Below are 27,590 nucleotides of genomic sequence, written 5' to 3' on the forward strand. Positions count from 1 at the left end.
GATCTAACGTAGCTTGATTACACAGACAAAATAGAAAAGACCCTATCTAAAAGACACTCCAAGAAGCTTTTTGGATACCTTGCTATATTTCTTTTTTAAAACATAAACTCTGACGTTCACCCCAGTTATGAAGTAGCTGAACAAAGGGTGGTGATCTACATGTACAGTGAGTGTAAAGATAATAAATAGATCTTGTCTTTAGGGCCACACCATCTGGAAAAGCTATGGCACGCAAAATAAAATGCTCCTTCTAAACTTTAATTTACTAATTACTAAGCCGCATTTCCTCATGGGACATATGTCCTAAGACTAAGGGTGAACAGTGGGCACGAGGAATATTGAAAATAATCTCTTGCGCCATGGCCGGTTTGGCTCAGCGGTTGGAGCGTCAGCCTGTGGACCAGAGAGTCCTGGGTTCGGTTCCTGCTAGGGCATGTACCAAAAAAAAGAAAAGAAAATAGTTTCTTGTATTTCTCCAAAATTATTCTCTCCATTCTAGATCCACATTTTATTAAGGGAGCAATTCTCTGTCTGCTTTGAAGACTTGTACTCTAACGATGAAACAGCAGTCTGACAAAGAGTATCGAGAGAAAATATTAAATATGAACAGGAATTCCAGGGCCTGCAACATCCCATATAACCCACACTCCTCATGGTTCTGCACCCAAAAGACTCTAGAAGTAATGGGAGTCAATTCTCTGAAGATCAACACAAGCAAATTATTTACCTAGGCCTCCCCAACCTCCCCACCGTTTTCCAACCCCAGTCAAAATGACATCATCACAGAGTAGGAAAGAGAGTCCCTAAGGTTAAGAAGTTAAATCTGAAAAAAACTATGGCCTTTACCCTTAATGTTAAGAAAAGGGTATTCTGAGAAAATTTCTAGTTTGCTATTCACATTACCAAGTCTCTCCTTTAATTTCACTAGCTGACACCTTCCAGAAAAAAAACTGATAGTACTGCAATGTCCCCTTTAAAACCCCTAAGTAGCTTTCCTAGACCAAATAAGCCTCCTGATGATTATCCTCACACAAAGAAGAGACTGTCATTTGCACTTCCTCAACAACAACCAGGGAAAGAGCATCTTTTAATGTTGGGGGTGGAGGCATGAGAGCATCAACCCTTTAAAAATTAGCCATGAAGTTGCTCTAATGATGAAGCATGACACAAGGATGTGTGCTCAGATGAAGCCTGTCCCGTGGACCAGCCCTAGCCGTAGCTACTTCAGCTTTGTAGAGCTGTCACTTAAAGTAGGGCACTCGTCTGAGAACTGAAGTTCTTCCTATTCCTGCTTATTCCTTGTGTGATTTTTGTCAAGGTACTTGATATCTTTGGACCAGTTTTATCAGCTATAAGGGGGAGTATTTGAATTAAGACAAGGGTAAAAAAAGAACAATCTCCAAATCAATATCATGATTTCTCACATAGTTTAATGACTCTTTGGAAGTTATCAAACTCAAGGATCGATTCTGCCTCACTTTATATCTTATAATGGATCAAGAATAAGACAGCATGGCCACAAAACGATAGCTGTACCCAATATTATAAAAAGAAGGGTTTGCTTTCACTGTGGAATCTATTCTGCTATTTTAAAAACATATTCAATATAAATTAAAGGTCAGAGGTGAATGGACTGTGCTTTAAGTAAGTTTTGAACACAGATGCCATCTAGTCTTTGCATTCTGCAAAATTCTTCTTTAAGTGAATAAATGTGTAGGGTAACTCTCCATTACCTTGATCAGCATCTAATACCAACCTGACACTTAGAATTAAATTAGAGAAACAAAATTGGATACTTTGAGACTTGAGGGCTGATTATACTACTGGAGCTAAGAGTGGATTTAAACTCTTTCCTTATCCCATTTGAATCTAACTAGATATAAACTCTCCATTAAAGAGGAATAGAGGTGTGTCTGCAGAGGTGGAGGTTCCCCTTGATGTTCTTGGACAAGGAAACCTAATCCTTTCTTCTGACACACATGGTTGCAATAGAAAGCGTTCCCCAACTGCCAGTCTGGTTTTAATCTATTGTTTCAAGCAGGACAGGATTTGCAGGGAATGTGAAGAAAAGAGCAAAATTACCAGAACTTACTATAAAATAAAAGTGTTGATGAGAAATCAAATTTTAAACAAGTGTTTAAAATTGTAAGCATGAACACATTATACAGCCACACAGTGCATAAGTGTATGACTATAAAAGTTTTTAATTGTAAGTCTATATCAAGTCTGCTTTCAATACAACATTTGTATCTCATTTTACTAAAATTCTTTGGCTTACCAAATGATAGCAATGGTAAAATAATGCAATAAATACAATGGTGCTTCATTTAAACAACCCTCTTGGACAATGAAATATTCCATAAGTGAACTTTCCATGTAACCAAACTATGCATTATACAAACACTTAAAATGTTAACCATTTTGTCTGGAAACATTTCAGAGGTGTATCACATAATTTTTTTAAAAAGATGCACTGAAAAACATATCTTTTCCTGAAGATTCAGAATTAGCATGTAAAATCCTTATCAAAATATGCTGAATATACTGTACTCCTTAGACGAGAACAAGATGATGAGCTTATATGATGGTGAGCTTTTTGGTGATACTTTCCCTAACACAAAGGTTTCAGAATGCTGCTGTAAAAAAGTACAAAAGCAGACAAAACTAGCTTGCTTTTAATAGATCTAGTGTCTTTTCTGCTGTCAGCGGTCCCTTCTGGCTGTTAAATGCCTATCAACCTCTGAAAATTAATCATGTACTTGTCAAAATAATATTTAGGTTTAAAAGCTCTATCTACTCTATGTAAGGCACTATTCAACATGCTGGGAGAAATGTTAAGAAACACAAAATATAGTCCTTGCCCAAGGAGCAACCTCGCTGGATGAGTGACACCCAAGAGTCATCAGGTCACCACTGTGGTGGGAAACACAATTTATTACTTCTACGACTGAAAATAATTTACTTAAAAAATACAGATATTGAAGTGATTACACTTGTGTTCTGATACACCTTTTCCAATGGGAGTATGTCTCCCATGAAAGTATTATCAGTCATGTGAGTCTTAGCAGATAAAAGACTAAAATTACTGCTTAAGGAAACAAAGTAGGCAGGCCTTTTGACAGCTATCTGCTGTAACCCTCCTCTTATTTTTAGGCTTTATTTTACAATCCAGATGGCGTAGGATGTCATAAATCTAATCTTACTAATTCCTAAGGTCATTGAATCTAATTAATAACATCTGTTTTTTTTATTTAAAAACAAAACAAAACAGTATTTTAATGCTTTGCTGTGTATATAAAACATTTAGGCATTTTATAAAATTGTATATTTACAAGGGATACTGTATATTGTTATAAAGATCAATCATCACACCCACTGGCAAAGTCTCTTTCCTGGGTTTCAGTATTACTACATTTTAGGGGGGTTTTATGTATCTTTTGGTTACTCCTTTTAATTTCCATCATCCAGCCATCCACTTTTATTCCACAAATGCTACCTGGCAGTCTCAAAGACTTCCTTGGTTTCAATTACCATCTGTTTCTTAGTTCAGACCCCTCTCCTGAGATCCAGACCTATCTGTCTAATGGGTGTCACATTTGGGAGTACTATAAGCACCTCAAGTTTGACAGAGACAAAACCCAATTGATCAGTTTTGTTGAAGAATGAGCCATGATCTCCTTAGATTTTTTTTCCCCCTCATCCCTACAGTTCTTTCCCTGCTTATATTACACTAATTATGCTTGAACTTCACCAGTACTTTGTACCACTATTGAGATTTTAATGTATGGTTTTAATTAAAAAATTTTGATTTAACTTGTTAGATTTCAGTTCCTTAAGAGTATGGGCATCCTTATTCCATTGATTTCTTACCTCTCCCTATGGAAATATGGTAATTTTTAGAATTGTTCAATGGATAAATACAACAAAACACATAAAGGAATTCTGACAAATCTCTTCGTTATATTTTTACTGATATCTATCTTATATGTCTCGGTGCTTTTTTGGGTTATTAACAGAAGCAGGCGCACTGAGTTAACTCTTCTCATAATTTACCTCAAAACAGAAAACATTTTCTATCAGTTATCACCTTTTTCTGAGGCCTTCCCTGGTCGGGCAGAAGTACAGTCTTCCTCCCCAGTCCTGGTGTGTGCTTGTTTAACGCCTAAAATACCGCATCATGTATTTACTACAACCCCGTCAGGCCGTACACTTCTTGGAGGAAAGGTGTCTTTCTGTGTCCCTTCAGTGCCTCGGGCCTGCAGATCGGATGAACTGAGGCCACACAGATCTCAGTGGGGCACTTACTGCTCTCTAATAAGACTGCGAAGGCCCCATTCCTACGGAAACTTCTTTAAAGCTGCCTCTGGGTGGCTAGGATCCGAAGAGCAACTTCCTTGACTTTCTTCCGGTCTGAAACTCCGCTAATATCCCCGAAGGAGCCTCTTCCTCCAGGAAACCTGTTCAAAGATTAGGTCTCCCAGGGAAACACTGAAGGTAAGCCCCACCCTGTCCCTGTCCCCACCTGCTCCTCAAAGACCGCACTTCCCGGGCAGGGGCACAGCTGCCCGCGCCCGAAGGCATGAGCGCAGGCGCAGCAAGCAAACGAGCAGCGAATCTGCGACTGGCTCTCCGAGCCGACGTCATTCAAGACAAGAAGGCTCCGCCCTCCTCAAGATGGCGCTGCACTCAATGCGGAAGACGCGTGGGTGCTGGAACCTCATCCGGGCATTTCACAAAGGACCCGAAGCTGCTCCTGCTCCCCAGGTAACCAAAGCTGGACCTTCTCCCGCTGGTTTTCCATCCTGCTTGGTCCTTCTCGTGTCCCCTCCCTCCCTCCATTTGCTTTTCTCTTCCTGTTTCCTCTGGAGAACACACGGTCACTTCTAAAGTCGACTCGCGTAGGACTGCCCGTCTGTCTGCGGCGCGGCGACGTTGCAAAGGTGCGTGATGACGCAACGCGCCCCTGTGGGCGGGGCGCACGGCCGCCTGCCCTCTGGGAATGCCCACCTTTTCAAGGACTCATTGTGATCTGACCGTCGGTTCCCTACCAGCAAGCCAGGGGGCCTGCGGAGAAATTAGAGAAGACGTCTTGTCAGGAATTGGGAAGTTTACGTTGGTGTAGCCGCTGACTTCTTCCCTGTGTCAGTGCGGTACTTGAGCAAGTGTCAATGCATTTTTCAATGTGGTTCCTCCATTACCCCAAAGGAGACCTGCGGAAGGGCGTCCTGTCCTGTGCCAAGCAGCACTACTGCTACCATGAATTTCTCTGTCATGCGGAGAGCATGACACGGCCATCAGCCTGCCCGTCAGTATTTGGAATTTTACCCTCATAGCAAAAGAAAAATGTGTGCGTGTGCGTGCGTGCGTGTGTGTGCGTGCGTGTGTGTGCGTGCGTGTGTGCGTGTGTGTATTTCATTCATTCAGACATTTACTGAACGTCTTCCAAGTCTAATATAAGCGGTAGGCACATGCCATCTATCTCTTGGGAGCTATCTTTTGGGAACTAGGTCTAAACTTCGGATTATGTGATTATTGGGTAATTTTATGGCATATTTGCATATTCGTTGTGGTGTTGCGTAGGTGTGAGGATTTTTGTAAGGTAAGGGGTGTTTTGGGAAGAGCACTAGACTGGAAGTTAGGAAACCAGAGGTCAAGGAATTTGTCAGCCACTTGTTAGCTGTGTGACATGACAAGTCACTCAATCTCCCGGGGTTTATTCTCTAGCAAAATGGGTGGAAAGGTTGGTTTGATTGACATTTATGTTCTTTCAAGCTTTGGAATATCTATGGCTTCATGATTATGAATCCAAAGTACAGCAATGAGATTAATTATGAAAACCAAGATTTAAGTTCAACTTGTTTTTCTAATCATCCCACAAATCTCTTAATTCTTTGTACTTAAGTTTTCTTCATTGATATGAGAATTAAAAGATTCTTATAAGGATAAAGGGTATTATATTGGAAAGCTCTTCATTAACAAAACAGCTATTTAAATGTTATTTTAAATTTCAGCTATTGATTCAAAATTAGATAAATCCATGAAATATTCTCCTCTTTGAAACTCAAGGGTCTGATTCTGCAGAACCAGAATTGGTTGATTACTGTATTTATAGCTAATAGTAGCATGTTAAAAGCTATGGTATCAAAGTAACTAAGCCTTAGACCCCAACTTCCTCTCATTCCAAACAAGAGCTAAGGATGTCATGAGAAATAGAGAATCAAAGAGAAAAGAAAAAAGAAACTACAGCTCACTAACGACTGCCTAGGGAGATTAAGGGGACTAAATCATAAATGCTAAAGAAAAAATCTTTTAAACATCTATTGTTTCAGTGGCATTTACCAACACAATTATCTTAAAGTTAATCAACTGTTAATCTAGATTGTTTCAAGATGTAGAATTTCCAGAACAGATCAGTGTTTCCAAAGCTTTGATTTAGCTTTGATTAGATTAAGAATTACATGTGAGAGCATCTTTTTAAGATATAAATGTACAGCCCTGGCTGGTTTGGCTCAGCGGTTGGAGCGTCGGCCTGCGGTCTGGAGAGACCTGGGTTCGGTTCCCGCTAAGGGCATGTACCTCAGTTGCGGTTTGTCCCCGGCCCTGGTTGGGTCGTGGGGGTGGCAGCCACTCGATGTGTCCCTTTCACGTCGATGTTTCTCTCTCTTCCTCTCTCCCTCCCGCTCTGTCTGAACAAACAATGGAAAAATGTCCTCAGGTGAGGATAAAAAACAAAACAAAAAGATATAAATGTACATATAATTTTCAGTCACTAAAAATGATGGTTTGAAGGATTAACACAGTCCTTTGAAAGACCAATTGAAAAAGATACAAAATTGCATTAATAGTGTAATTACAATATTATGTTTGCAAATAAATATTTATATAAATACACAGAAAAAAAAAGACTAGATGGAAACTATTCTTGTTTTGTTTTGCTAGGTTTTCCTAAATAGTAGATTAAAAGTGATTTTAGTTTTCTTTTTAAGCTTTCCATATTTTTCACATGTTCTAAATTGAAGATAGATCACTTTTAGACCTAGAATAAGATTTTAAAGTGTAAATCTCCATATAAATGCATAGTCATTAATATCATCTGTGATATTTTAGGTCTCAGAGAGATGCTTGTCCTACAGTGCTGTTATTAAAATGGCCTTAGAAAAGGACTACTAAAAATTTATGGCCACTTTTCCTGTGTGTATCTTCTTTTTCTCTTGAAAAGCTTCCTTTGAAGTCAAAGAGATTTTGTGAACAGATGCAGAAATATGTGAAGGAAGAATTGGATTCTTAAACCAGATGCATTAGACATTTTTATGATATCTCATAACCTTTGTAGAAAACAAAAATTATTTTGCAAGAGAACAGTATAATAGAAAGAAATGTATATTTGTCATATGGGTGATTCTATCTAAAACTAAGAAACAGCCAAGTTGCGTGCTATTCGTTTTGGCTGCACAGTTACTCCCTGAAGTGAGAAGCAAAACTGGAGGAGCCATCGCCCCTTTGTTGGAAGCTGTGACTGCTAAAGTAGTATGATTCCTACGTTGTTTTAGTGTTTTCTTAAAAAAGCAAAATCTTGGATAATAAACCTGGCGTTGAGGACCTTTAATTATCTCAGAGGCAGGCTTTTGCCCCTCAAGGCTAGATGTAGACTCAAGTTTAAAATAAAAAATAGGAGGAAAAAGAAATAATAGTGTATCAAGCAATAGTCATTTTGAGATGCCTACAGTTTATATGAAAGAGGTTTATTTTGCCAGGTGTTGCCTGACAGAAAACTGTTGAAGTCTGACAAGATGGGAGTAGTCCCAGAGTCAGAGTGAAGGTCTGACGTATTATGCTTAAATTATGCTTAAATGCTGATGGCATTAGGTAAATAAAAGCCTGTCATCATTAGTCAAACACAGACTCCATACTTTTTTAAACGCTGAGTTATGATTTTATTGTGCAAAGACTGAAATATTGATGGTTAGTCAAGTTTTGAGAGAATATTTATAATTATTCAATTGAAATGTAGATTGTCCCCATTTTGTCCTAGTTGAACAACACTTCATTGTTAACGGTCCCAACCTGGCTTTGGCCAATATGAATATACTGTTCCTACTGTTAATGGCCACTAAGTATAGCCATCGGATGAAATAATTATGCCTGCAAAAAAACAGACAGTATATTAAATTTTTTATCTTGTATTTATTTCTTACAACAAGGCTTTTTAAAAGTTCATCTTTTTAAATTTGTTTATTTTAAAATAATTTTAGATTTATTTACAAAGTTGCAAAATTTGTACAGAGTATTCCTATATACTCCTCACCAAGGTTCCTCTTATATAATCACAACCTATTGATCAAAGCCAAGAAATTAACTTGTTGCAATACTAGCTACTGACCCATTTCAAATTTGACCAGGTTTTCCACTAGGATCAAATCCAGGATCCCATATTGCATTTAGTTGTCATGTCTCCTTCAATCGATGGCACTTCCATGGTCTTTTGCAACCTTGGCACTTTTCAAAAGAATTAGTCAATTATTTTATAGAAAGTTTCTCAACTTGGGTTTGTCTGATGTTTTCTCACATTAGACTGTGTTATGGATTTTGGCAAGAATACCACAGAAAAGATATTGTTCATAAAGAAGCTTTAAGATAGGGTATTAGCACCTTCTTTTAAATCACGAGGAAGTAGACTTTAGTTAAGTAACTTGCCTAGTGTCACAAAGCTAATTAATCGGGGAATTAGGATGGCAAAATTTACTATTGGGATTTTGTTATATATATATATTTATTTATTTTTATCCTCACCTGAGGACATTTCCACATCTATCCTCAGACAGAGCCGGAGGGAGAGAGGGAGGAAGAGAGAGAGAGAAACATGAATGTGAGAGAAACACATGGAGTGGTTGCCACCCACACAACCCCACCCGGGCCCACGGACAAACCACAACTGAGGTACGTGCCCCCAGTGGGAACCGAACCCGGGACTCTCTGGTCTGCGGGCTGACGCTCTCAGCGCTGAGCCAAACCTGCCGGGGCTCTTTCTATGTTTTGCAATTAGTGTTTGTTTTTGTAGGTCTATGATCTAATGAGATTAAAATGGGGTAGTGTTTCCAGTTACTTTACTCTTAGCTCTTCTGTGCCACGTATTTTCTGTCCAACATGCAACATGAGATAATCAGCATGGAGAGCTATCAGGAGCTGCTGCAGCCATCTGGGAATTTTGCTAGATGATAACTGTGCCAGTTTTCTCAGTCTCTTCATCTCTCTGCCTTTCTTAAATGGTAAATAAAGCATTGTATGGATCCACTCTAAAGCTTTTAAGCTCAATCTAGGAGACTATTTGTTTAAAATGCTCTGTAGGTTAGTTTTTCTTGTGAACTAACTTAGCTTATTAGAAATAATATTTCTGCCTTGGCCAGTTTGGCTCAGAGGTTGGAGCGTGAGCCTGCGGACCAAGAGTCTCGGGTTCGGTTCCCAGTCAACGGCCTCATAAAGAACATTTACTCCAGGTCTGCTCTTGATTCCATTCTACCACCATCACTCAGGGTTCAGGAATTTCTCTTCTAGAGACTGCAACATGAGGCCTAAGGCTTCTTCCTGAATTTCCACAGGAAAAATTTACTCATTTAGGGTGGAAGCTGCCCTGCCAGTGTGAGACACTAGATGCAGAGAGATAATTTATAGGCACAGGGATGATCCATTGGCTCCAGCTTGACTTAATTTAACTCTGCTCAGGCATTTACAGTTTGCTCTATCTATCATTTCTGAGCAATACTCCATCTTTTATTCCCAGTTGGAGACTTAACACTTTTTCTTAACTTCCCTGCATACTGAGCGAAGCAAGGTCATATCTAGGTCTTCTCACTGCCCCTTCATCTGAGTTCTATTGGTCCTCTAGTCATTTGTCAAAATTCACCTATAGTTCTCTTTTTTTCTTGGCATAAGACTTCTTTGCATCTATTGAACCTACTCTGGTTGGCTAAGGGACCGCCTTTTTGATTGCCCTTTTGTCTCCTAAAAGGTGAGTCAAGCCACCCTGATTTCTAACGCTTGGAGATTTCACAACTTGCTCTTCATCCATTGCCTTCTACGCCAGGACACTGAACCTTGTGCAGGGATGGCAGTCTTTCTTTTTCATTCCTGTCCTGGTGTTCTGGCTGGGCCTAATTACAGTGCCAGGCAACTCCATGTGGATGGAGCCCTGAATATATGACCTTGGTTATGTTGCTTCTTATCCCAGGTTCTTGGGATGATAGTTGTAGATTTTTCATGAAGGCATTTGAGAGCATAAAATAAAAGAACAGATCTGGCTTTGTAAAACATTTTCAAGTGGACTCTTATTCTCACTAATAATAATAATACTACTACCCTATTCTAATATAGTACTTTGTAGTTTTCAAAATGCTTCACGTTTGCTCATTAATCTTCATTACAACATACAAAGTTTCAATACTTGGTCATCTAAAATTTTTATTCCTTGATTGAATTTTCATTGTTTTTCTATTTTATAACCAGTTTTATAAGATAGTGAATCTAAATAAGTAAATGTCAGTATTCCTTCGAGTTTTAGTTCAGTGGATATTATTTTCTTATTTGTACTAAAATTAGTTAAATGTGTGATTATTTTGGGGCCCTGTTGCAATTTCAGTTATTACTAACCATGATGATGTGGAAGGTGATAACTAGCATATATTTATTGGGTGCTTACCATGTACCAAGCATGGTTTTAAGAACTTGACATACATTAGCTCATTTGATCCTCATAACCCAATGAGATAAGGGCTAATATTAGTCCTGTTTTATAGATGAGGATATTGAGAAGTTAAACAACTCACCCAAGGTCATATAGCTATCAAGTATTAGAGCCACAATATAATTCCAGGTAGCCTGAGTCCAAACTCTGTACACTAACCATAATAAATAAGAAAAAGACATTAAATTCTGAAACAAATGATCTGTGATAATACTCTGATAACTGTTTTGCACCTTTTAAATCTGTTCCATTGAAAGCCACTTATGTATCTTGCCATGGTGACACACAGTAGAAATTATAAATCATCCTTTGTTGTTGCTGTTCCTACAGTCTTGTTTGGCTCAATGAATTATGAGAAAGGAGCAAAGCTGTCTTGTAAATTTATCTCCATGTCTCTATTTGGCTACTGCCACTAGGATTACCCTGTGTAAAATAAGGGCTTTTAACACATGAGTCCCAAGGTGCATGTAGGAAATTCTGTTTATACACATTCTATAGCTAAAAGGTCAACCTGTGCACAGCCCTGCAGGCAGAGGGGAGGTGGTGAGTGTTGAAGCTGATGGATGACCAGGGGACCACTATCTAGGGTTTAATTGGGATTTATGGCTAGAGTACTTTCTTCAAAAGTAGAGAGGTGCAAAGTGGGAAGATGGGAGAGATGAAAGTAATTAGCACTTCGAGCCATTTCAGCAATCCTTTATTCTAAAGGATTCTTATTCCAAAGAGTTCTTAAAGGGGTCTGTAATTCACTAATTGAATTAAAGTGAATTATTCCTAATTAGTACATTAATTAGGATGCTGTTGAGGCTTTAAAATTAGCAATATTGAACAGAGTTTACTTTATGCACCAAACAAAGGGCTCCTCATGAACTGTTCCTTATCCTCCCCATGAATAGGGACTTTGCATGGGCTCTTCTACTTTATATTCATTCAGCCCCACACTTTACTCGCTGTTACTTTAGGTCCCTTTTGGGAAGCAGGAGAATGTAATGGTGAAGGGAAATGGAGCTGTTTACTCAAATCCCTGAGTTGGATTCCTGTCCTCCCATGGGGAGAATCATCTAAGAAGCCAGTTCATAAATTTGCTGGAAGAGAGGAGATCTCTTGGGCTGGGGGTAAGTGTGCAGGATAAAGGTGGAGTCCCAAGGGAGATATTAAGAACCAGACTATATGGAGCCCTTGCCAGTTCTGGGGAGAGAGCCAGGTTGGCCCTCTGTGGATACTAGTTACCTGGCCATCTTGGTTGTGAAGGAAAATCCTCCTCTGCAGGCAACTTTGGCTTCTCCAATGGCTGGCACCTTTCCAGCCACCCCCAGGCCACCAAGCTGGGAAACTCAGTAAGACAGAAAAGCAAGTATCTAGAGGATAAATGGTCACACAAACATTATACTTGTCATTTAAAGTTGACTGAGAGGAAGTGTGATAAAGCAGAAGGTGTGTGACTTTGGGGATCAGTTGGGCTTAGTTCCACCACATACTAACTGAGTGTTGCCAGGCAAGTTATTTGACCTCACCAAACCTCAGTTTTCTCCTCTGCAGTGTATTAATAATAATACATTGTAGGAATTTTATGTGGACTCAGGATCTTGCCATATACATAAAGTCCCTTGGCCAGTGCACAGCACCTACTGAGTCTTGATTATTATGTCTTGACTGATGATGATGATTTTTTCAATTATACATAATTCTACTCAACAACCTTTCTCCTCTCCACCATTATCAGTCTTAATCCTTTGATTCCACATTTTCCTGCCCCTCCACCTCCCAGAAAAAACAGTCTGACCAGATTAAACTTCCAAAAGCAGAGCTCTGGTTATATTATTCCCTTGCCCAGATACCTTTGGGGGCTTCTCATAAAGTTTAGACTCCTTGTAGCCTCACATTCAAGACCTTTTACCGTTCACACCCAAAACACTTTCTAGGCCATTGCTGTCTTATATGGATCCTTTGCCCTGGAGTTAATAGAATTGCCAAGTTTGCTCAGAGCTGTTCCCTTTTACTTCTATGTTAAAACCACTATCTCTTGGAAAGGCCTTTCTCCCCATCCTTGTCGGCATTCCATCATTCTTTAAAAACAAGACAAAAAATAAAAACCCTCATATGTAGGTTCCAGAAAACTTTGTTCTGAAGCTGGAAATGATTGCTCTCATTTTGAAATTTTATAGGACTTTGTACTTTTCTTACAGAAATTAACACATCCTTCCTTTTATTCTGTCTTTGTTTATAGGCATTTGCTTAGGACAGATGGAGAACATGCTCTTTTTAAATTTAGACCTTTGTAAATATTCCAGCAGGAAACAGTCTATAATAAATACCTTGGTCTGCAGGTGCAGTCATAGGCTGCCATTCAGCAGGCAGACATCAGCAAGAGTACGTACCTGGCCACCTCTAGTACTGAAGGGTGGGCAGGAAGGATTCTTTCCACTGCACCTTAGCTATGATAACTATACATGTGAGAAAATGAGGTATTACTTGAATCTTTGGCATACTGATTCCTGTATCAGAAAGAGCTCAGTAAGTATTGAGTTAATGAATTCAGTGAAACAAAAACAATGATATAAGAGAAAGTACATACCGTTGGCATTTAGCATATTGTTGAATTTAAACCATACATTTTTTTTGTATATTTTTACTTATTTATTCATAGAGGGTATTCAGTGTTTGCTCGAGTTAACAAGTGATCTCATTATTGCCCTAAATATCCAGATGATTAGGAGATAATATCAATTTTATTTTAATGATTTTCCAAGTAGGATGTGAATTTCCAACTTGTTGCTATAAATGATTTTTATTGCTACTCTAGCCCCAGTTTTATTTTTCACTGGAGTTTCCTACCTCTGTATATTATATTAAAGCTTGTTACCTCTGTATATAGAAAAGTATAGGATTAAGGATTAAGATGAGGAGACTTTATTTTAAGGGTAGTTGCCTCAAGAGACTGGTTTACTAAATGTGCTGTATTATCTATACAACAACTGACATTTTGGGTTTTGCCTTATAATCAAGAGTATGCTTTCTTCAACTCATGAAGGAAATAATTTTACTTATTCTATCAATTTTACTATTTTTCTTATTTATTTTTGGTCCCTTTCAAGCAAACTGTCAAACCATGCCTAGCACCTTTGCTTTATAGATCTTGGTATGTTCTATGTACACATAGAAAAACCCCCAGGTCTCTCTGCAGTATTACACCATGTAGACAATAAGTCCATCTGCAAGCTTCCAGCCTAATGCTATTGTGGTTTTTCTCTGCACCATGATAAGAGTGGACTCGTGTGACTCAAGCAGAATTCACATCTCTATTACAAAAGACTTACATTCTCTTCTTTCAAAGTGGTTAGTAGTCAGTAAGGAAAATTTTATTGTTATACTTGCTTACCAGTTTACCATTTACATATTTAATAAAATCTGAAATCAGCCAAACATAATGATAGAACCATCACAGTATGTCAGCTCTTACAAGAGGTTTGATTATAGTACCTTCCTGATAAGTCTGTGGCTACCGTGGCCAGACAGCTTGTGAAATCAAGGACCAATTGTACTTATACATCTTTTAAGTGTCTTGGAAATTCCAACATTTCAGCAGCCACATGACATTTCCCACATTGTTTCCCACATTCTAAAATGGACTAGGAATTTTTCAGTAGACCATGTGTCCTTCATTTTGATTGGGAATAAATTAACATATCTGTGACTCAAATAGAGACACAACTTATCCTCTCATCTTATTTTTCTGTCTGAATAGCAGACTCTTGGGTCAGGCTTCCATGACACCTGTCTTCTTGAAAGTCAAACGCTCACCTTTAGACTAACCATGTGGAGATAGGGTCATCCAGCTTCCATTTGGACCACATGTGAAAAGGGATGGAGAGGGAGAGGAATGTCTCTTCAAAAAGGAGTAACAAAACCATGACCACTGACGGAATTACTATCAACCAAATAACACATTTGTTTTTAATACAGAAAGATCATCAAAAAAAAGCATGTAAAGTGGGAAAAAAAAAAAATATATATATATATATTTTTTTAGATGAGGGGTTTTTTTGGTTCCATACAAACTTTTTTTTTTTTTTTAAATCCTCACCTGAGGACATTTTTGCTTCAGACAGAGCGGGAAGAAGAGAGGATAGAAGAGAGAGAGAAAAACATTGATGTGAGAGAGACATATCAAGTGGTTGCCACCCGCACAACCCCAACTGAGGCTGGGGACAAACTGCAACCAAGGTATGTGCCCTTAGCAGACACCGAACCCAGGACTCTCTGGTCCGCGGGCCAATGCTCTAACTGCTGAGCCAAACCAGCCAGGACCATATGAACTTTTGAAGTATTTGTTCTAGTTCCGTGAAATATGTCATTGGTATTTTGATGGGGATTGCATTGAATCTATAGATTGCTTTGGGTAATAGGGACATTTTAATGATGTTAATTCTTCCAATCCACAAATAAGGTATTGTGCTTCCACTGTTTTACATCTTCCTCTATTTATTTTTTCAATGTCCTGTAGTTTTCTGCAAATAGGTCCTTTACTTTTTTGTTTAAGTTTATTCCTAGGTGTCTTAATTTTTTTGCCGCAATGGTAAATGGGATTGTATTTTTAGTTTCTTTTTCTGTGAGTTCATCATTGGTGTATAAGAATGCCATCGATTTCTTGACATTAATTGTGTATCCTGCTACTTTGCCAAATTCATTTATTAAGTGTAGTAGATTTTTTTATGGTCTTTGGGGTTTTCTACGTATAGTATTATGTCATCTGCGAATAATGACAGTTTCACTTCCACCTTTCCACTTTGGATCCCTTTTCTTTTTTCTTCATGTCTGATTGCTTTGGCTAAGACTTCCAGTACTATGTTAAATAAGAGGGGCGAAAGTGGGCATCCCTATCTTGTTCCCGTTCTTAAAGGAAATGGTTTTAGTTTTTGCCCATTGAGTATGATGTTGGCTGTAGGTCTTTCATATATGGCCTTTATTATGTCGAGATATGATCCCTCTATTCCTACATTGCTGAGCGTTTGTATCAGAAATGGGCGCTGGATTTTGTCAAATGCTTTTTCAGCATATATTGATATGATCATGTGGTTTTTATCTTTCATTTTGTTTATGTGGTGTATCACATTTATTGATCTGCAAATATTGTATCAGCCTTGTATCCCTGGGATGAATTCCATTTGTTCATGGTGAATAATTTTTTTGCTGTATTGCTGGTTCCAATTTGCTAGTATTTTGTTAAGGATTTTGGCATCTTTGTTCATCAGGGATATGGGCCTGTAGTTTTCTTTCTTTGTAGTGTCTTTTTCTGGTTTTGAAATTAGAATTATGCTGGCCTCATAAAACAAATTTGGAAGTCTTCCTTCTTCTTGAATTTTTTGAAATAGTTTGAGGAGAATGGGTATTAGTTATTCTTTGAATGTTCAGTAGAACTCCCCTGTGAAGCCATCCAAGCCTGGGAGAGTCTTGATTACATCTACAATTTCTTTAGTTGCTATTGGTCTGTTCAAGTTTTCTATCTCTTCCTGGTCCATGTGTTTCTAGAAATTTGTCCATTTCACTTAGATTCTCGAATTTGTTGCCATATAATTGTTCATAGTATTTGTTAATGATCCTTTGTATTTCTGTGGTGTCAGTTGTTACTTCTCCTCTTTCATCCCCAAACAGCTGCAACAATCTTGAAAAAGAAGAACAAAGTAAGTGGGATCACAATACCAAATATCAGGTTATACTACAAAGCGACTGTAATCAAAATAGCCTGGTACTGGCACAAGAACAGGCATATAGACCAGTGGAACAGAACAGAGAACTCGGAAATTGCCCCAAGACATTATGCTCAATTAATATTTGACAAAGGTGGCAAGAGCATACAATGGAGTAAAGACAGCCTCTTTAATAAATGGTGTTGGGAAAATTGGACAGCTACATGCAAAAAATATGAAGCTAAACCATCAACTTACACCATACACAAGAATAAACTCAAAATGGATAAAAGACTTAAATGTGACCCAAGAATCCATAAAAATCCTTGAAGAAAATGTAGGCAACAAAATTTCGGACATCATACACAGCAGAATTTTCACTGATACATCATCTAAGGCAACAGAAAAAAGGAAAAAATGAACACATGGGACTACATCAATCTAAAAAACTTCTGCACAGCAAAAGAAACAACCATCAAAATGGAAAGGGAACCCACTGTATGGGAGAGCATAATTGCCAATGAGACATCAGATAAGGGGTTAATTTCCAAAATATATAGAGTGCTCATGCAACTCAACAAAAGGAGGACAAAGAACCCAATTAAAAAATGGGCAGAGGAGCTAAATAGACACCTCTCCAAAAGGACATACAAATGGCCAAGAGATATTTGAAGAAATGTTCAACATTACTAATCATCAGAGAGATGCAAATTAAAACAACAATGAGGTATCACCTTACACCCGTCAGAATGACCACCATCAACACATCATCAAACAAGTGTTGGTGAGGGTGTGGAGAAAAGGGGACTCTAATATTGCTGGTGGGAATATAGACTGGTGCAGCCACTGTGGGAAACACTATGGTGTTACCTCAACAAAATAAAAATTGAATTGCCATTTGACCCAGTGATCCCACTTCTAGGAATATACCCTAAGAAGCCTGAAACACTATTAGAAAGAATATATGTACCCCCATGTTCATAGCAGCAATATTTTCGATAGCTAAGATCTGGAAACAGCCCAAGTGTCCATCAGTGGACGAATGGATAAAAAAGCAGTGGTACATATACACAGTGGAATACTATGCAGCTGTAAGAAAGAAAGATCTCTTATCCTTTGAGATGACATGGAGGGACCTAGAGAGTATTATCCTAAGCGAAACAAGCCGAGCAGAGAAAGACAAATATCATGCGATCTCACTTATTTGTGGAATATAATGAACATAACAGTCTGAGGAAGAGGGTAGACCCAGAGACGTTGAAGTAGAGTACAGAATGACAACCCTCAGAAGAAGGGGGAAAAGAGGGTGAAAGGGAGGGAAGAAATAAACCATAGAACTTATATGTATGTATGCATAAACGATGGATATGGACAACAAAGCTAGGGACGGGGTGGGGGGGGGATGGGGAGGAGGGTGTCAATGGGGAAAAAAGGAGAAACATCTGCAACAAAAATAAATTAATAAAAATAAAAAATCAGGGGTTTTTAACTCAAACTTGGAGAGAAACCAGAGGTGAAGAATCCAAAAAAGAGGTAGAGGTGGGAGGAGACTCAGAGTATGGATCCAAGGTTCATGAGGAGAAGGTGTCAGAGAGGGTGAACAGAGCTATAAAGAATGGCCTGACCAAATGAATTTTTTGGAGGTAGCCTGTTTTAGGATGGAAAAACTTAGAGCATGGGCATGATTATGGAAGCCAGTAAAGATGGATAGGCTGAAGGTACAGGAATGAGATGGAAAGAACTGGAAGAAATGCAATGCAGAGCAAGTGACTGAACACTGGGAGAGACATATCAACTCTGAGACTGGGAAAGAGGGTAAGAGGTGGCTGTGGGTCTAGATCAGTTTGCTGGGAATGGGATGGGGAATCCAGGGACTCTGAAACCTCCTGGGTATAATTGTCTCAGGGGACTTATGTCCCAAGGAGATGGAATAGGTTAGTGGTTTAATGTATGGGGCTCTAAAGTCAGATAGTCTGGGTTCAAGTCCAAGTTCTTCCAGTTGATAACTAGATGTCCTTGGGCAACTTACTGAACCTCTCTTCATCTGTAAAATGAATTAAAAGTTAAAAGCTTGAGGCCCTGGCCAGTGTGGCATAGGTGATTGAACGTCATCCCGTGCACCAAAAGGTCACCAGTTCAATCCGGTCAGGGCATGTGCCAGGGTTGCAGGCTGTATCCCCAGTAGGGGGCATGCAGGAGGCAGCCAAGCCATGTTTCTTTCACATCGATGCTTTTCTCTTTCTACTTCCCTCTCCCTTCCTCTCATTCTAAAATCAATAAAAACATATTTTTAAAAAAGTTAAAAGCTTGAACTCTGTAGCCAGACTGCCAGGGTTTAAAGCTTATAGACCACACCACTTAAATCCCTGACTAGCAGTATGTCCTGGGCAACTCACTTAACCTTTCTGTGTCTTAATTTCTTCATCTGCAAAACAGAGACAATAATAGTATCTGTCTCAGAGAATTACTATGAGGATTAAACGAGTTAATATTTTTAAATGTCTAGAGCAGTACAGAGATAGTGAGTACTGTGTAAGTTTTTAAAAGGGTTCAATAGCCCGGCTGGTGTGGCTCACTGGATGAGCGTTGACCCATGCACTAAGAGGTCACTGGTTCTATTCCAGGTCAGGGCACATGCCCAGGTTCTGGGCCCAATCCCCAGTAGGGGCCGTGCAGGAGGTGGCCAATTGATGTTCTCTCTCGTCAATGTTTCTTTCTCTCTCTCTCTCCCTTCTTTTTTTTCTAAAATCAATAAAGAAAAAATTTTTTTTTTAAAAAAAAGATTCAGCCCTGGCCGGCTTGGCTCAGTGGTTAGAGCGTCAGCCTATGGTCCAGAGAGACCTGGGTTTGGTTCCGCTAAGGGCACGTACATTAGTTGCAGTTTGTCACTGGCCCTGGTTGGGTTGTGTAGGAGGTAGCCACTGGATGTGTCCCTTTCACGTTGATGTTTCTCTCTCTTCTTTCTCTCCCTCCCACTCTATCTGAACAAAAAATGGAAAAATGTCCTCGGGTGAGGGTAAAAATAAAAATAAAAATAAAAAAATAAAAGAAGGGTTCAATAAGCAATGTTGAGATTTGAGAGTCTAATTGAGATTAGACACTATACATTAAATTAATAGGTAGATACTGCATTTTTTGAGATTTTTCACCAAGAGTGCTCAGCTATCAATGCGTATAAGTGAAGAATGAGCTGTCTAAGCCTACCTACCTAGAAAGGGAGGGATCCAGGGTCCTAAGCTGGGTTGGTTTTGCATTGTGCTGCTGGTTATTGTAGTAGGACATGAAGTCAGATGGCTAATAGGAAGGCGGAGGTGAGGAAGTCAATTGTATAGACAACTTTAGAAACAAATGTTAAGATTTTATCTTTTACTTGGATTGAGTTGAAAAGCCACTGGAAGGCTTTGTTTGGAAGAATAGGTTTTAAAGCCTCACTCTGGCTGTTATGTAAAAAAATAGAATAGAGAGCAAAGATGGAAGCAAGGAGACCAATTAGGAGGCTAGTATAAGATTTGAGCTAGCGATGATGGTGGATTGGACTTGGATAAGTGGAGAAGATAGTTTCATGAGAAGTAGTCAGAATCTGGATATTTATTTTTTAAAGAATGTAGAACCAACATGATTTTTAGATGTAGGATGAAAGAAAGGAAAGAATCAAGAATGATTCCTAGGTTTTTGTCTAGAGCAACAGAAAGAATGAATTTGACACTTAATAAGATTGTAAGAGTGAAAAAGGAATAAATAAGACTTTGGGAGAGGGGAGGTCAGGAGTTGAGTTTTAGACATGTGGATTTTAGATGTCTAGTGAACATCTATGCAGCGATGTCAGGTAGGCAATTAGATATATGAGACCAAGCTCAGGAGAGAGGTACATTTTGCGAATCCTCGGTACAGACTGTGCCTAAAGCTAAGAGATTGGGTGTGATCATCTAGGCATTATTTTTGGAAAAAGAAGAGAAGAAGTCCAAGTACTGAGTCTGTGAGCATTCCAACTTTAAGACATAGGGATGAGATGACCCATCTAAGACAGTAGTAGCCAGAGAGATGAAAGAAAAAGTAAAAGGTGACATCCTAGAAGCCAAGTGAGGAAGATGTTTCTTAGATGAATTCACATGTATCTGTGCACACACATAGACACACACGCACACGTGCACAGCACATATCATATATGAAGATAGAGTGATCAGGAATACTAGCTACCTTTACTCACTGATTGTCATAGTCTCTATTTGCAGGCAAATTTACTTGGGAAGCCAAATAAGGTAGCTTGATAGGTGTGGAATCAGAGCAAGGGGTGTTTGGGGTGTTCATTGGATCACCTCATTGGCTAGTGTAATCAAGCTATGATAACCCAAAGCTCCATCTCCATTATGGGACATACTTCATATTGCTGGCCTGTGTCTTGGCACCATTTCCTTCGGTCAGCTCTTTAAACACATGGCCAAGGTTTTTCCAATAGAACTTATTTTTCTAAGCTTCCACCACCCAGGGGGCATATTCTTTCCTTAGATATGTTAATGTTCCTCATCTTGTTTTTATTAAGTCTTATCCTAAAACTTCTTATACATTTTTGAGGGGAGAGGTGGTCACTATTTCCTTTGACTAAAATGTAGACTTTCTATCTAGAAAAATATGTACTCAAACTCTCAAAACTTTGTGTACAATTTCATCAACAAAGGTTAAGAATTCCTTTAACCTTTAAACTTTAGATCACCTTATCTCTGTTTTGCTGACTCACAGAAGTTCAACTGCTTCCCTTCTTTCACATATTGAGCCTTCCTCCTCACCGTTGCCTCCTTTCCTGCTTGTTCATTACACAGCCTGTCTTATGTTCTACACCATACAGCTTTCATGTGAAATTGTTTTATAATGAGGTATTTCTGGTACTACAGTGAGCCTGGAGAGTGAGGTGGACCTTCATACCTTATTCTTTCCTGCACAAATGGCTTTATCATGAAGTCCTAGTCTGTGTTGTTACAATAATGTGTAAGGCTCATGCTAGCCAATTCTGAAATTCTGCTTTTAGTGAGGGTGTGAGACTCTTACTATAAGATGCTGCTGTTAAAACATTTAGGAATGTGTGTGTGTATTATTTTTTAAAATATATTTTTATTGATTTTTATAGATAGAGAGGAATGGAGAGGGGGAGAGAGAAACATCGATGAGAGAGAAACATCGATTGGCTGGCTGCCTTCTGCATGCCCTATACTGGGGATCAAGCCCACAACCTGGGCATGCAACCTGACCGGGAATTGAACCAGCGACCTTTTGGTGCATGGGATGACGATCAATCCACGGAACCACATCGGCAGGGCAATATATAATTATTATTATATTTTTGGAGGAAATAGATGAAGATTGAAAATATTTGTCTGGGGGGGGGGGGGGGGCGCGTGTCCAGAATATTAAGAACAACACCCATCTGGACTTCACAGAAAGTATCATGAGAGCCTTTAGTTCCCTTCTTAATTTAAAATGCATTAAAAAAATGTAAAACTGTAAAAAAAAAAAAAAGAAAGTGTCATGAGAGTGTCAGTGATTAGAACTGATCAGATATTTGGCTGTCCTTTTCAACCAGAAGATGGATTTGAACCAGATTACCATATCCATGGTTTAGTTTTGAAGGGGGTGGAGGGAGCCAATTATTTGTCTCTTTGTTCAAAGGCCTTTTTTGTATTGTAGATCCCTGAAAAGCTGGTAGAGAAGCCAGCCTTTCACATCCATTAAGGTTAGCCCTGAAACTGTTGAATTTGATCTCTTCCATTTGCCATCTGGATACAGTAGAGAAAAAGCTATTCTGCATTGGGTTGCTGGACACCATCCAGAAAATAATATGTCAGGGGCATCAAAGGCTTGAGGCACTTGGTCCAGTCTGTCTAATGATCACAGGCAGGGGCTGCTCTCCAGTTTTGCAGTATATATGTATATATATCCCAGTAAAATAGATCACAAGGATTACTGCCAACTTGTCAAAGCTAGGATTCTTCCATCATAGACTTCAAAAAAGGACCAGGTTTTAATTGGGCAAGGCTTGCTTTCCAAAACTGAGGAAGCTCCATCTCATTCCAATCTACCCCTTTCTTATGGAGAGCACTTAATGTAAGGAGGGCTTTAATTTCTAGATGGCTTCATCCTACACCCAAATGCCAAATTTAAAGTCTCCTTAAAATTGACCTCATTTAAAATTGTATTCCTATCCTCTGTATAAGTGGGCCCAGTATCTGGCCAGCTAATGACCAGGCTGGCAGCTTTCCAGGAATCTGACAACCACATCTCATTATTCACACCAACTGGAGCCAATTGTAGCTGATTTTTTTTTTTTTCCTTTTTATTCTGTTATTTTAAAATGTGGATAGGAAGCAAAAGCAAGCAATGGCATGTCGTTTGGTCTCCTCTGGGATCGGGGAGGAGCCTTGCATAATAAGACCTCTAATATGAGGGAGCATATGGCTGTGTTTTAAGGTAGCTGGAGGCCATCTAAGTCTAAGCTCCGATAAAGCAGGCTTTGGTTGGGGTGTTTGCAGGATGTACTTAGGGATGAATTTATAGCTTCTGCAGTAGGTAAAATTGTGGGACCATTGCCATTCTGTCTCTTGCAAAGAGATGGGATGGCAGGAAGTGTTGCCAAACCCTAACCATGAACATTGCTTTTCCTTGTGGACAGGAATGGGCCCCAAGCTGCACCCTAAATATAGGGAAACTCCCAAATCTCTCATACTAATGTAGGAAGCTGGAAAAGCCCCTGCTGTGTTTCTGGCCAGCTCACTAAAGGGAGTGTTGTGGACAGCGGCACTCTGGTTTTATACTTTTGTCAATTTATCCAGTAGAATCAAAGTTATTTCTCACTCTGCTCCAAACTGGTACTGTCCACACTCCCATCCTGTCATTGAGAGACTTTACTCTCAAAATCTTCCTGTTCTTTTCTCTCTTCAGGTATCTTGGTATTGGGAAAAATGAGTAGTTCTCCTACATTAAGAAAAAAAAAATAGCTCTGGCCAATTTGGCCAAGTGGTTAGAGCATTGGCCTGTGGACCAAAGGGTCTTGGGTTCAACTCTGGTCAAGGGTGTGTACCTTGGTTATGGTTCGATCCTCAGCCCTGGTTGCAGTTGTGCGGGAGGCAACCAATCCATGTGTCTCTCTAACATCGATGTTTCTCTTTTTCTCTCTCTCCCTTACTCTCTTCCTCCCTTCCATTCTATCTGGAAAAGTATCCTTGGGTGAGGATTAAAAAAAGAAAAACAAACAAAATCTCCTCCAAACATAAGTCAAGCAAAGCAACGTTAACAATTCTTAGCAGCCTTATCCCTGCTCAGCTTTGTGCACATACAGCAGGTCCTTGAATAATGTCGTTTTGCTCAACATCATTCCGTTATAAGGTTGATGAGATGCCCTGGGAACTTAACTCTTGTTTACGTCAGTTATCCTGTGGTAAAAGTGGTTTCATTTTATGTTGTTTCACTTCAAGTCACAGAACCTATTGATGACATTAAGTGAGGATTTACTGTACACATAGCTTTTTTTTTTTTTTTGACGATTTAAAAAAATTTATTTGTAGAAAGAAAGGAAAGGAGAGGGAGAGAAACATCAATGTGAGAGCAAAACATCAGTGAGCTGCCTCCTGCACTCCCCCTACTGGGGATCAAGCCCAAAACTTTTTGGTGCACAGGATGACCCCCAAACAACTGAACCACATTAGCTAAGGCTGCATAGCTTTCATTTGGCTCCTTTCAGGCTAGCCTATTCCTTCCATATTGGTGATCTGTTTTTGTTTTTTTTTTTATCCTCACCCGAGGACATTTTTCCATTCTTTGTTCAGGTAGAGTGGGAGGGAGAGAGGAACAGAGAGAGAGAGAGAAACATCGATGTGAAAGGAACACATCGAGTGGCTGCCACCCGCACAACCCACCAGGGCCGGGGACAAACTGCAACCAAGGTACGCGCCCTTAGCGAGAACCGAACCCAGGTCTCTCAGGACCGCAGGCCGACGCTCTAACCGCTGAGCCAAATCGGCCAGGGCTGGTGATCTGTTTTTAAAGAATTAAACTATTGGGGTGACATTGGTTAATAACATTATATAATTTTCAGATGTACATGATTATAGTGCAACATCTGTGTACTCTATTGCATGCTCCCCACTGGAATCTAATTTCCTTCTGTTACTATATATTTGACCCCCTTTCCTTTTTGGTAACCACCATATCGTTTTATGTATCTGTGAGTTTGTTTTGTTAGTTCATTTGTTACTTTTTGTCTTCTAGTCCACATGAGTGAAATTATATGGTTTTTGTTCTTTCCCATATGACTTATTTCACTTAGCATAATACTCTCAAGATCCATACATGTCGTCATAAATGGAAATATATCATCTTAATTATGGTTGAGTAGTATTCCATTGTTTGTGTGTGTGTAAGACATCTTCTTTATCCAGTTTTCCATTGATGCACATTTAAGTTGTTTCCATGTCTTGGCTATTGTAAATGATGCTGCAGTGAATTTAGGGTTATATATATCTTTACAAATAAGTGTTATCATTTTTTTCCTATAGTGTTTATCTGCTCTCAGATGCCCTCCCTGGTTTTTTTTTTTTTTTTAAAGGTCATTAGAGCCAGAATTCCTGGCCCTGCTTACCTCCTACCCAAGTTACTTAGCCCATCTGTACCCTAGTCACCTTACCTTTAAAGTGGGACCAGGAATAGTGCCTATGTTGTACACTTGGAGCAGTTAAGTAAGAAAGGTGAAAAGAGCCAGACACAGCAGAATACTCAATGTATATTTACTGCTGTTATTATTTTCATGATTTGATGTACTTTAGTATAACAAGTTTAGTTATTTTTACCTCATCCAAGTATTCCGCACTTTAAGCCCTTTATTATTTATTGTAGATAAAAAGATTCTGAGTTCTGCTTCGAGAATTTCAAGCTAATGCAGGAGGGGTTGCAGTGAGGGACATCCTCAAGGTCACACGTTGCCTTGCTGGCTCTGGAGCTGCAGCAGGAGCTCAGAGTTGGAGAAGCGGGGACACCCGTTCCCCTGCCTGCAGATGAGCTCCTGGGGTACAGGTGGTCCGTCCTGTCTTACCAGTTTCTAGAACTGTGCCTCAAAGATGGGGGCTCCTCATCTTCAGATCAGTTCCTCAAACACTCCTATGATTTTTTAAAAATAATTTTTCTTTATTGATTTGAGAGAGAGAGGGGTAGAAACATCAGTGAGAGAGAACATCGATTGGCCGCCTCCTGCACACCCCCCATCTGGGATGGGGTCCACAACCTGGGCATGTGCCCTCACCAGGAATCAAAGCAGTGACCTCTTTTTTTTTTTTTTATCCTCACCCGAGGACATTTTTCCAATTTTTGTACAGATAGAGTGGGAGGGAGGGAGGGAGAGAGAGAGAAACATCAACGTGAAAGGGACACATCGAGTGGCTGCCACCCGCAAGACCAACCAGGGCCGGGGACAAACTGCAACCGAAGTACGTGCCCTTAGCGGGAACCGAACCCGGGTCTCTCCAGACCGCAGGCCAATGCTCTAACCGCTGAGCCATACCGGCCAGGGCAAAGCAGTGACCTCTTGATGCATGGGTCGACGCTCAACCACTGAGCCACAAAGACAAGCTCCTATGATTTTTTAAAAAATGATCTTTTACCTTTTTTCTTTAAAAAAAAAAAAAAGTTTTTTAACTGCCATTATCTGTCTGGAGCCCTTTTTAGTTTTAGGGAATCCCCTCTGTGTGAGCTTTGGTGGGAGGCAGGATCCCTTCTGCCACGGGGAAGCCAGAGGAGGGTTCCTCTGTTTCTCTGCCCTCAGACAGAATGAGTGCGGACGAGCTCCTGACCTGAGCTCAAGCAGTAGGCCTCGCCTGCGCGACCTACCCTGTCTGCTTTCCCAAGCTCGTTTCCTGCTGCTCATCTCCCCGCGCTCCCTGCACACCAAGGACTTCGGCTTCCTCTCTGTTCCTGTTGGTTTTGTGTTTTTGTTTTTACCCCGGGGATATTTTAGCCTTGTCTCTTCTTACTATTTGTTCTCTCATTTATTCTCCAGGTAAAAATTCAAATGGCATCGAATCCAGATGCTTTCTGCATTCATCCTGTCCAAAGTAGGCATTTCCCCATTGCTCAGTTATTTCTCTCAGTTTTCCCTTCGTGGCACTAATCACATTCTGTGTTTACCATGGTTATTTGTTTACCTAAACCCAAAGCCAACACTGGGATGTGAATTACTTGCTGCCTGAGATAGAGGGTGCAAGGAATCCCCTTGACCTGAGTGAGGGGAGAGTGAGTCTCGGGAGCCAGGCCTGGTCCTAAGGCAGGCTTACAGCGATGACACAAAGGGCCAGGCTCCTCTGGAGACCATGGCCCTGTCACGGGCCTTGAAGCTGAGCAATTCAATGAGCAATTATTTCACTCGTGGGGAGCAAGAACAGGGAAGAAAGGAAGCCTTCCTTTGAGTGAGCATCACGTGTCGTTGCAGAAAAAAATTGAAAAACTTCTGCTTTGGGTAGCACTCTATTTAGTGAGTAAGAACAGATAATCAAGAACAAAAAGGGACAAAATTGGAAAGCCAGAAAGGCTAAAACACAATATAGTGTAGCTTCATAAAATTCAAAGGAGAGTATTTTAAAGGACGATAATAAACAGGGTCAGTGGGTGGATTCAAAGACATTTTTGAAGGGCAACAAGACAGAAGAGGCTATTGAACTAAAGGATTAGGGGACCATTGTTGGTTTTAGAAAAGCTTTAGTATCTTTTTGGGTGAGAAACCAGATTGGGGGGAAGTTAAATTGGGTAGGTTATGGGGAATTAAAGTAAGGATGGCAAGGATAGAGTTCTCACAGCAATATTTAGGAAGAATAGGAGAGGGAGAAATAACTCCAGATAGGGGTAGACCTCTTTATATGTCTATACAGTAGGAAAGGCTGTGTAAAGAGATAAAGATTAAAGATGGAGAAATAGTCTGAAGAACACACAAAAGAATAGAATGAGCAGCACTGTGGAAAAGGGTCAGTTGTAGGAGGATTTTTCTCTTGAAAACAAAATATGAGAAAAGATAGTTATCTACTTGTCAACATTTGGAGGTACAAAGTAGAGAAGATGCTTCACACTGAACTCAGTTAAGCAAGAACTGGGGTCATCTGATGAAAGGAGGGGAGCTAGCTTGCTCCTGGGGGTTT

At 39.7% G+C, this 27,590-nt stretch overlaps 1 protein-coding gene across 1 annotated transcript in view; it reads left to right on the top strand.

The window, feature by feature from the left end:
- Positions 1-4,655: 4,655 nt before the first annotated feature.
- The window catches only part of WARS2 (tryptophanyl tRNA synthetase 2, mitochondrial), an 83,754-nt gene continuing 60,819 nt past the window's right edge, over positions 4,656-27,590 (top strand). The window contains exon 1 of the mRNA XM_036273555.1: positions 4,656-4,764. Within this exon, the coding sequence (XP_036129448.1) occupies positions 4,675-4,764 (90 nt within the window). The 5' untranslated portion in view covers positions 4,656-4,674. The remainder of the gene's footprint in view (positions 4,765-27,590) is intronic.

This window comes from Molossus molossus, unplaced genomic scaffold (genome assembly GCF_014108415.1).
Source record: "Molossus molossus isolate mMolMol1 unplaced genomic scaffold, mMolMol1.p scaffold_m16_p_20, whole genome shotgun sequence".
Classification (NCBI taxonomy): Eukaryota; Metazoa; Chordata; class Mammalia; order Chiroptera; family Molossidae; genus Molossus; species Molossus molossus.